General features: G+C 53.5%; 1 protein-coding gene across 1 annotated transcript; it reads left to right on the top strand.

The window, feature by feature from the left end:
* Positions 1-12: 12 nt before the first annotated feature.
* On the top strand, positions 13-10,503 carry SRM (spermidine synthase). Its single transcript, XM_044671270.1, has 8 exons — positions 13-186; positions 1,235-1,355; positions 5,024-5,116; positions 7,409-7,562; positions 8,320-8,403; positions 8,829-8,974; positions 9,801-9,923; positions 10,117-10,503. The coding sequence occupies exons 1-8, from the start codon at positions 44-46 to the stop codon at positions 10,132-10,134; spliced, it is 882 nt and encodes a 293-aa protein (XP_044527205.1). The 5' UTR covers positions 13-43; the 3' UTR covers positions 10,135-10,503.
* Positions 10,504-11,055: the final 552 nt, after the last annotated feature.

Here is an 11,055-nt window from a genome sequence, read left to right as displayed (position 1 = left end):
TTGTGCTGCGGCCGCCGCGGCCTGTGCGTCCCCCGGCCCCACCATGGAACCCGGGCCCCCAGCCATCCGCGAGGGCTGGTTCCGGGAGACGTGCAGCCTGTGGCCGGGCCAGGCCATGTCCCTGCAAGTGGACGAGCTGCTCCACCACCAGCGCTCCCGCTACCAGGAGATCCTGGTCTTCCGCAGGTACCGCGGCCCTGCTCCCCTCTCCAACCCTCCCCGGGCCTGGCTCCCACCTTCCCAGCCCCACGCCTGGCTCTGGCCTGGTTCCATTTCTCCGCCTCTCCGGACCCAACTCCTTCCGCACTCCGCTATCTCCTTCCTGCGGTGCTCCCTCCTGGCCCCCAGCTCTGCTCCCCTGCTGTGCGCCCCCAGCTGTGCCCTCGCTGTCCCCCAGCTGTGCTTCCTCTTCCCCGGATCTCTGTCCCCAGGCTCCCAGCTCTACTGCCTCTTCTCTCCATAGTGCTCCCTCCCCATGCCTACCAGCTCTGCTCCCTCTACCTCCCCTAGGTGTGCTTCCTTCTCTCCTCCTTCCCCCAGCATATCCTCTCTTTCCAATCCCAATCTTTACCCAGTTTCCTCCATAACCTGTTGTGTTTTTTTTCCTCCTGCCCCCAGGGTCCTTCCTGATCCCAGCTCTCTCCTCTCTGACCCAGCCATATCCCATTTTCTAACCTCACTTGTCCTGACTCTTCTTCATCTCTAGTCCAGTCTAGCAGTGCCTCGTCCCTCAATCCCCCACTAGTCCCCCTTCCAGGAGTCTCAGGCTGACTTAGTGCTCTGCCCCTCAGTCCCCATCATCCTGGTTCCCTTTTCCTCTTTTCTCCTCTTAGTCTACTTTTTCTTTCCTTCTTCTTTCCTGCCCTCCACCGCCCTCTTCTATCTTTTCCCCACTCAGGGGCAGTGTTTTAAAGCTATCCCCTTTGCGGGCTGCTTTGCCTCTGAGGAAAGGCAGGGTTTGGGGAGGTGGGAGGTGACAGGAAGTGGAGAGAGCCCCGGGCTTGAGGCACTGAAACTCCTCTACTATCCGGTAGCCCAGGCCCACGCGGCTTTGAGATGTGCCACGTTTGCTGGTCTGGCCCAGGGACCAGCTGGCAGCTGTTTGTCAAAAGTCTCCCAGGGAATTGAATTAATTGTCTTTGGGGGAGAATTGGGTTTGGAGGGGAGGAATGTGTCACTGAGGTGCCCCTGGGATTCCTGACAACTCTTCTTGGGTGGGGGGCGACTTCTGCAGTAAGACCTACGGCAATGTCCTGGTGCTGGATGGAGTCATCCAGTGCACCGAGAGGGATGAATTCTCATACCAGGAGATGATCGCCAACCTGCCTCTCTGCAGCCATCCCAGCCCACGAAAGGTAACGTGCTAGTGAGCAGGAGGCCCTTTTTGGGGTGGGGAGTGAAGTCTGAATCTGGATTCAGGCGGGCCTGGTCTCTCCTTTATTCTCTGCTCCTCACTCCCTGTGTGACTGTGACTTCATCTCATTAGGCCTCAGTTTCCTTTTCTGTAAAAGAATAGATAATGTCTAAAGTTCCTTCTGACATTCTGTGATCCTGCCATCCAGTTCTGGATGTTTTTGAAGCTGTTGTTGAGAAAGGCAGAGAGGAGAGCATCAGACCCAGGTTTACATTCTAACCTGCTGCCAACTGAGCAGTTTGCCCAGGATCTAACTGATTTCTGGGGTCTCTCACCCTGTCCTTCAGCCAGAAGAGAAAGGAGAGATCTGGGCCACTGAGAGTCCCAGCAGCACTAAGCATTTCTCCTGGGCTCTCAGAGAGACCTTCCTGATGAGATTAAAAGGGGACACACCTTAATATTGTGCTGCATTCAGAGGCTCCCCACTTCCAGCTCTCAGTGTTCAATCCAAAGGGAAAGGAGACTTTTACCTCTCCCTTGAGTCATGCCAGGTCATGGGCTTTGATTTAGAGTCAGAAGCCATCTACTCCAGCCCTCTCCTTTGAAAGATGAGTAGACTGAGACCCGGAGACATTTTAGTGACTTGCCTAAAGTCACACACGTAAGAAATGGCAGAGCCACAGTCTGAATTTACTAATTTCTCATTCAGCAAACACTGTGGGAAGGTCCTTGGTTTTGTGGAGTTTACATGAAGACTTTGTGTTCTCCCAGGTCTTGGGAGTCTCATCCTAGACATCAGAAGTAGATGTGTCTCCAGGGTTCAGAATCTCAGAGTTGGAAGGGAATTCTGTAGCCATCTTGCCTGGTTTGGACCTGGCCACCAAATGATGCTCCAGCCTTGCTTTGTTTTCCTGCTACTTTGCCTCTCTGGAAAGGCAGGGTTTGGAGGAAAGGGGGGGGGGGGTGACAGGAAGTAGAGGGAGCCCAGGGCTTGGGGCACTGAACTCCTTTGCTATCAGATAGCCTGGGCCCACACAGCTATGAGACATGCCACGTTTGCTGGTCTAGCAAAGGGACCAGATGGCAGCTGTTTGTCAAAAGTCTCCCAGGGAAGTGAATGAATTGTCTTTGGGGGGCGAATAGGGGGGGAAAGGGGGATGGGTCAGTGACTCCTTGGTTCAAATCCTGGCTGCCTTTGTGATCTTGGGTAAATTACTTAATCTCTCTGGACTTGAGTATCATCTCACTGAAAAGGAAGTGAGTCCAACCAGATCAATTGCCTTTTTGTGGTCCTTTTCAGCTAGTAAGAGGGAACCCACTAACTCCTGAGGCCTCTCATTCCACTTTTTGGGGAGGGGAACCTAGTGTCAAACCCAGATTGGTGTCTGTAACCCACTTTAGCTTCTGCTCTGAGGGATGAAGTAGGAGTCTTCTTCCCCCTAACAGGCCTGAAAGGCAGCCCTCAGCTCTTCCACTCAACCTCCATCTCTAGCTCCTGCCCCGGGACATGGTCTTCACCAGCTTCACAAAGGCTTGGCTCACTTTCCTCCCCATCCCCCAAGTCCTTCGGAGGGTACCTGAAATGGGTACCCAGGTGTGTCCAGGACACAAAAAGGCCCCCTCGCCTCCTCGTTTCTGAATTCTGTCTCAATGCCACCCAAGATCCCATTTGGTGTTTTTTTTGGGGGGGGGGGGCTGCTGCCTATCATACTCTGGGCTCATCGATGCAGAGCCCCCCCATGGTCCCTAGAAGTGTTTCCAGCCTCTGCCTGTATGTGACTGGACTATTCTTAAAACTCAAGAAAGATTGTATTGAAACTAGGGAAAGAGAATGTGGAGGAGTGGAGGTGCCAGGCACTGTGCTGAATGCTGGGAACATAAAATCAGGCCCTGCCCTCAAGGAGTTTACCTTCTAATGGGAAAGACCACATAGAAAAGGAAGCTGGAGGGGGTATAGCTGGGTGACTCAGTGGACAGAAAGCCAGAGAAGGCAGAAGGTCCTGGGTTCAAATGCAGACTCATACACTTCCTGACTGTGTGACCCTGGGCAAGTCACTTAACCCCACTGCCCAGCCCTTAATGCTCTTCTGCCTTAGAACCAATACACAGTATTGATTCTAAGACAGAAGGTAAGAGGTTACCAAAAAAAAAAAAAAAACTGGATGAATTGGGGGGAATCCAGAAAAGTGTCTGCCTGGAGAAAGTGTGAGAGCTATGCCCCCTTCCTTTTCTATCCTAAGGCCAGTTTGCCTTGCTGCCAAGAGGGAGGCCAATGGCCAAAAGTGTTGGCCTGTCCCCACATTCCCGTCCCACCCCCTTCCTTGCTGCCTTAGCCTACGTGGTACACAGGGCTTGGGTTCAGGAGACCAGGGTCATAGTCAAGAGGAATCAGAGAGTGAAAGGGAAATAAATCACCTTGTCTGGCTCCACACACCCCTCCTTGTCTTACACTTGAGCAAATGAAGACTCGAGGAGGGGAGACTGCTCTGAAGGTGACCAAAACGGACACAGAGAGCCAGTTCTGCCCTTTGGTTGTCTCCGTTATCTTAGACAAAAGTTGCCTGCCCTCCTCTCTGGGCCTAATTTCCCCTTTAAAATGAACAAGGCTAGACTTGCATACTTTGAGGGTTGGAAGGGCCCTCAGTCCCACCAACCCATGAAAGGAGTGGCCGCTGTAACATAAGCTTCAGAGCAGGAAGGGACTCTGAAGACCATCTAATCCAGCCTCATTTCTTTTTTTAATGAACAAATCTCTTTTCCTCCCTCTTCCTTTGAGGAGAAAAAGGGAGAAGCCAAAATTGTCACAAATAAACATAGTCAAGCAAAACATTCCTGCACTGGCCAGATCCCCAGACTGTGTCTCAGGCTGCTCCCCGAGTCCTCCACCACCACCTCCCTGGCAGGATGGGGAACAGGCTTCCTCCTGGGTCCTGGAATCAGTCAGTGCCAGCCCCTCCCAGAGCTATACCCCCCCCCAGCTTCCTTTTCTATGTGAAAAAGGAATATATATGTTATTATATAATAGTCTATATTCTCTATATAAAAGGAATAATATGGAAATAGGGGAAGGGACTGAAATTCAAAGCATGAGCCATGTGCCCTGCTCACACAGGTAGTAAGCAGCCACGGCAGGATCTGGGCCAGGAAGTAAAACCCACTTATCTAAAAGCAAGGCCAGTGTTTCTACACCACAGCTAGTCTGGTGGGAGGGAGAGCTGGAAAATGAAGCTGTGAATGAAGAAGGGGAGGGATTCTCCAGACTGGACTGTCCCGTCATGTTAGCGGGGCTCCCACTCACATAATAAGCACCAGCACCCTCGCTCCAGGGTTAGGTTGCCGCTCCTGTGTACCCCCTGACTCATTCATTGCCTGGTGGGGAGGTGAGTCAGTCAAGGAAGAGCCAATCAGAGGGGCTGCCCTCCCACTGCCATTTCCACGTGTCCTGGGTGTGGGCTGGGATTACAGGTTCTGGGTTGCTTCCCTGAACCCCTGGAGCCTGGGTGGCCAAGTGAACCTGTCTGATAAGGGGAGATAAGGAGTCAAAGTAAGGCATCTACCCCACTGGGTACAGAATTGCTGGGTCCCTTCTGTTCCTACAACCCCAGGGACTGGCTAGAGGGCTCTTGGACACTGAACTCCTTCCTCTCCTCTCTTATCCACTCCCACCAGGTGCTAATCATTGGTGGTGGGGATGGAGGTGTCCTTCGGGAAGTGGTCAAGCACCCGTCCGTGGAGTCTGTGGTCCAGTGTGAGATTGATGAGGTAAGAGGTCTTCCCAGAAGAGAAGTGGGCCAGTCCCAGGTTCCCACATCCTTCCCCCCTTCAGCATATCCCTTGGGGTACTGCACCGCTGAGCCACTGGACTTCCCCCAGGCCTCTCCCTGGGACCACTGACTTTTCAGTTCAGCCAATCAGCAAGGACTAGCTGCTTCTCTGTGTGCCAGGGCACAGGATACAAAGACCAGAATAGCCTTATGTTCTATTACTGCCAGACGGGGTAAGACAAATTGAAGGCACACAAAGTAAAGTGTAGCACTGTATACTCTGCCTTTTGGTCATCTTAAAATGGGGGCTGCTAGGTGGCCCAGGGGATAGAGCTCCAGGCCTGGAGTCAGGAAATCCAGCCTCAGACACATACCAGAAGTCACCTAACCCCATTTGCCTCAGTTTCCTCTTCTGTCAAATGAGCCAGAGAAGGAAATGGCAAACCACTCTAGTATCTTTGCCAAGAAAACCTCAAACAGGGTCATGAAAAGTCAATCCAACTGAGCAACTACAACAACAATTTTAAGATTGCCCAATTCCTTCTCTGACCACTCCTTCTAGAGTAATCCCAGGGCTCTCCCTTGTGACCCTGATCCCTTTAGGGCAGAGGTATTTATTGTACTGAGTTTGTTTTCCCTCTTGACACATTTTCCCCAAAACCTTTTACATACTTTCCTATGAGGAAAAGTCTGGGGAGGACCTTGGTTTAGAGAAGTACCTATTTCTTCAGCGGAAGCAAAAAGGATTTTTTTATACGGAAGTACTCCAAGTACACAAAGGGAGTTTGGGACATTGGGGGAATTTGTGGCCTGGGAGATTGGTGGAGTTTGAAGCCAGCACAGCCCCAGAGGGTGTGTTAGGTTGGGCTGATGTGAAACTGGATTAGATCTGGGGCCTGCCCTCAGGGAGCCCAGCTTCTCCGGGAAATCTTAAATCTTGATCTAAAAGTCACAAAGGACTTTCTTTTGATCCTTGCTATTCTCCTGGGTGGGTCCCTGATCCTTTTTGTTTGTTTTTATTTTAAATTTGTTTTCCTTGTTTCCTGGATTCTTCTTGTCTCCCTCCCCTCTTCCCAACCCCCTCCTGGAGTGGACAAGCCATTCCACTGGGTTATGCATGTATTATCACTCAAATCCTATTTCCGTATTATTCATTTTTGTAAGAGGCATCTTTCAAAGTCCCAAATCATAGTGGGTCCCTGATCTTGGCATTGTTGTACCCATTTTGGAGAAATGGCTAAGAGAGGTTTGTCCAGGGTCACCCGGCTAAGAAATGTTAGAGGCCACATGCTGCCTCTCCCAGTTCCCTGGCCTCTACCCTGAGTCTTATACTGGAGTGACTTGCCCTCGTTACCTAGGACAGGGGCAGGGCCAATTAGAACTTGATTTGCTGAATTCCCCGACTTTTTCCCTCCCAAGAAACCAGCCTGGCTAGATCCTGGGCGCTTTGGGAGCTGGGGAAGTTGAGTCAGCTCCAGTTTTCTCTAAATTCTCACCTTCTGATCTGGGGCTGGGCCTTCTCGATCATAACCCCAGAAAGTCTCTAACAGAGGATGGAGCTAGAAGGTGGCTGCTAGAGGAGCCCCCAGCCCGCTGCTGGATGGGAAAGGGAGGCAGGCAGAGGGTCGGGGCGGGCATTGGGACAGGAGAATGGCCCCTTTGCTACTTTCCAGACAAGACATCCTCAGCCTTGGGTTTGAGAATGAAAGGCAGGCTGGGGTTTGGAGGCAGAAGCCCTCTTTCACATTGTACTCCTGCTTGCTAGCTGAGTTTGAATCCTGCCTCAGACACTAGCTCTGGATGGGGAAAATCCTTTACCTGAGCCTCAGTTTCCCCTTTATCTATGGGGACTGCAGCCCCTACCTTAAAGGTTGTTGGGAAGATCCCAGCTGATGGTGTTATCTTGAAAGCCCCACCTTTTGGTCTCCACATACTTACTGGGGAGGGGAAGGTGGATTTGAAGGTCCCTGAGGGCAGGGACGGGTTCATTTTTGTCTGGTGCCCCACCAAGCCTGGCCCCTGGGGAGTGATCAGGGATTGACCTTCCTCAGAACCTCCCAGCCCCCAGGTGTGAGCATTCCAGCTTAGGGAGGGGAGGCTCAAGTCTGCAACCTGCATCATGCTGCAGGGGAAGGGGGAGGCTCCCTTCTCTTTTGTGACCCTTAAAACTGGGCACTGAGGCTTGGCTGAATTGATGGTCATTGCCCTGCGTACCTCCAGATGGTGGTGGAGGGTGGAGCGAGTGGGGCTCTGACCCCTCTGGGCGCTGAGTCTTGGCCTTGTCCCCCAGGATGTGATCCAGGTCTCTAAGAAGTATTTGCCGGGCATGGCCGTGGGCTACTCCAGCCCAAAGCTGACCCTGCACGTCCGAGATGGGTTTGAATTCATGCAGCAGAACCAGGACGCCTTTGACGTCATCATCACCGACTCCTCGGACCCCATGGGTGAGCCGGAGGGGACACAATCAATAATCCCCAGATCTGTCCCTACCGCAGGGCTCGGAACAGCCTATATGAGGGACAGAAATGGTCAGCGTGATCCCTGGGCAAGAATCGATCCTCGTTTTGGGGAGGCTGAGGCCCAAAGTAGCAGTCCTGGCCTGGGCAGCAGCCTCTCCCTGATGACCCTCAGGCTCTAGCGTGGTCCTGTCGTGCTTGACCTTTCTCAAGAGATGCCAGCTCTGCTACTCACTAGACACGGGACCCGGATGGGTCACTTTCCCTTTTGGGGCTTTGGGTTTCCTCTGAGAAATGAGGAGACTGTGCGGTCTAAGGTCCCCTGGCCCAGAGCAGGGGTCGGCAACATGTGGCTCTCGAGCCCTATATGGCTCTTTTGAGGGCCAGATGTGGCTCTTTCTGCAGGAGCCACAAAGTCATTTTTTTCAGGAGCTGTTACAGGAGCGGCACTGTGAGCACTGTACGGCTCTCACGAAATTACATTTTAAAAAATGTGGCGTTTATGGCCCTCACGGCCAAAAAGGTTGCCGACCCCTGGTCTAGAGGCTTCTTCTGTCTTCCCTCTCCCCAACTCAGGCCAGGGCAGACCTCCCCACCCCTCCCTCCTCCCGCTGAGAGGAGGGTGCCTTGGCCAGCCGGGGTCCCGGAGGCCCTCCTGCCAGCCCCCTCTTGTCTTCTCTCCACCTCCCCCATCCCAGAGGCACTGGCAGGACTGAGGCATCTCTGTGGCTTCTCTCCTGTCCAGGTCCTGCCGAGAGTTTGTTCAAAGAGTCTTACTACCAGCTGATGAAGACGGCCCTGAAAGATGACGGTATCCTCTGCTGTCAGGGTGAGCTCGGGGAGAGGGTCACCTGCAAGCCTGCTTTCGACACAAACCTATTCCCTAGTCTATGGGCAAGCTTAATGTTCAGTGGGGTATGGAGTGTTGGCCCAGGAAGCACGAAGACCTGGGTTTGAATTCTCCCTCGTGTACCTGTTATCCCTGTGCCTCAGTTTTCTCTTTGGAAAATGAGGGGGTTGGACTCTAAAATTCCTTCTGGTTCTAAATCTGTGACCCCTAGGGAGGTCCCCATGTTGGGGGAGAAAGGGGCATTGGTGGGGTGGCTACAGTCCCAGCAGGGCCTGAGTGAGCTCTCCCTGACCAGGTGACCTCTCGCCCCCTTTTCCCCATCACCAGATGACCACCCCCACATCCCCTCCCCTCCTCCCATCCCCCAGGTGAGCCCATCTCACTTCCCCCCCACCATCCCCCAGGTGAGTGCCAATGGCTGCATCTGGACCTCATCAAGGAGATGCGTCAGTTCTGCAAGTCTCTGTTCCCTGTTGTGGAATATGCCTACTGCACCATCCCCACCTACCCCAGCGGCCAGATCGGCTTCATGCTCTGCAGCAAGACCCCGGTGAGCCCCGAGGCACCTCCCTTTCCTCCGGCCTTCCCAGCCACCCCCAGGGGCTCTTCAGGAGGTCAGCAGATAGAAGAAGAGAGCAGAAGAAAGCCTGCCCCATCCTTTGGGCCTGGGTGTAGGGAGACAGTGTAGGCCAGTGGAGAGAGAGAGCCAGGGGCCTGGGAGTCTTATCACTGGCCAGCTGTGTGACTCTGGATGAGTGGCCTGCTTTGTCTGGGCCTCCAGAGGAGCTGGATAGGCAGCCTGCCGTGCCAGAAGAGCACGGGATCCAGCTGGGCTGGAACCTGGCCCAGAATCCTCTATGAGGTCGAGCAAATTACTTTAAACTCTCCAGGCCTCCATTTCCTCCTCTATAAAATGAGCTTGGGCTGCAGCCTGGTTCTGGCACTCCCTGTCCTCCTCCCATCACTGGCCCCAGACTGTCTCCAGAACTTTTGGTCTTGGCCTCTTCCTTCCACCTTCCTTCACTCCTGTCTCACCTCCTCACCTGAGCCTCCCATCCCTTCCCAATGATCCCAGATTTCTTAACCTTCTAGAGCCATAGAGACGCCTCTTCTCGGTGACTAAGGTGACGTGAGAGGAATGTTGATTTTCTCAGTTTCCCCATCTGCAAAAATTCGTGCTTCTCCCACCCACCCCTAGAATCAGGCTTCAGTTTCTTCTGTAGAAATAAAGAGAAACTGGACTAAGCAAACTACGCTGTGGCCCTTCCCCCTACTCCAGTACTGAGCCTCAGTTTCCTTGAAATGTAAGGAGCAGCGTGGTATGGGTGGAATGCTGGCTGAGGCCCTGAACCCCTCTGTTCTGTCCCCCCACGCAGAGCACTAACTTCCGGGAGCCGGTGCAGCAGCTAACCCAGGAGCAAGTAGAGAAGATGAGCCTCAAATACTACAACTCGGACATCCACCGCGCAGCCTTCGTGCTGCCCGAGTTTGCCCGAAAGGTAATAGTGGGGGGGCTCTTAGGGTCTGAGTTCCAATCCCAGGTTCTGCCATTGGCTTCCCGTGTGACCTTGGAGTGGTGCCCCCAAGTACTCTCCAACTCTGAATTCCTGTTGGTGAACATCAGCAGGAAAGCTAAAAAGGGCGTCCCTCCCCGGGAGCCCCCGACCTAACCTCCCTGCCCTCTTCCTCCAGGCCCTGAGCGATGTGTGAGGAGACCAGGATGCCCACCTCGGCCTGTCCCAGGGACTTCAAGCCACAAGCGCCCATTCCAGGGTGCCCCTCTTCCTGCTCTGAGGGCATCGACTGGCACTTGGCACCCCCTCCCAGCTGAGGACCTGCCCCTCTTGCCAGCCATCCTGCCCGTTGACCAAGTGTTACCAAACCCAGGACATGCTCGAGGGGCCCCCGTGCCATGCTCTGCTGGGCAGGTGGTGGGGAGGGGGAGTGCAAGGTGTCTGTCTGTCTGTCTCTGTCTCTGTCCAGTCTGGTCAATTAGTGTCTATTAATATTGATCATCTGTGTACAGAACAATCCTCACCTCTAACAAGCCCCCTCACCAAACAGTGTATTTATAACTGAGTGGCTTGTTGGCGTCTCTGTTTTGGACCTTCGGTGGAGGAGGGAGGAGGGGAAAGAAAGCCTCCCACTTGGGTCTTTGTGGAAATGGTGCTGAAAACTGCCAGAAGTCAAAGGACTTCCCTTCAGATCCCTTCTTTGATGGTCATGGTGTGGCATTAATTAGCTCCCTGGCCCTTGGACCGGCCGGCCTCAGTAGCCCCTTCCAGTTCTGCCTCTCCACCTTCCGATTGGTAGGGTCAGGTTCAGTGACTGGGCGTCAGACCTTGGGCTCCCGGCCCTGCAGACACAAAGACCAAAAGGAGCCATTTCCTGCCTTCAGGGGGCTTCCCTTCCTCTCCTCTGGGTAGATTCAATAGCAGAGCAGCCCAGAATGCTGGACTAGAAAGTAGAAGGTTCTTTCACCCAGTTCCCAGCACTGCTGCTGGATAAGCTCTAACTGGCCACAGGAAAAGATGGTGGCTCCATTGGAAACCAAAGGTTTTAATTCCTCTGAGGCTGGGTAGAGTGTGGCCTTGGTCAAATCTTGAGACCTCCAAATGAAGGCTACACTTG

Source organism: Gracilinanus agilis, chromosome 3 (genome assembly GCF_016433145.1).
Source record: "Gracilinanus agilis isolate LMUSP501 chromosome 3, AgileGrace, whole genome shotgun sequence".
In the NCBI taxonomy this organism is placed as follows: domain Eukaryota; kingdom Metazoa; phylum Chordata; class Mammalia; order Didelphimorphia; family Didelphidae; genus Gracilinanus; species Gracilinanus agilis.
Note: the sequence above shows the minus strand (reverse complement) of the source record. Positions and strands in the feature narration are given on the sequence as shown.

What these genes read in the sequence shown, in the direction of transcription:
- SRM (XM_044671270.1), top strand. Translation starts at nt 44, where the DNA reads ATGGAACCCGGGCCCCCAGCCATCCGCGAGGGCTGGTTCCGGGAGACG. An exon ending in GCCATCCCAGCCCACGAAAG is followed by an intron (nt 1,356 to 5,023) that starts GTAACGTGCTAG and finishes CACTCCCACCAG; the next exon opens with GTGCTAATCATTGGTGGTGG. An exon ending in TGCTCTGCAGCAAGACCCCG is followed by an intron (nt 8,975 to 9,800) that starts GTGAGCCCCGAG and finishes CCCCCCACGCAG; the next exon opens with AGCACTAACTTCCGGGAGCC.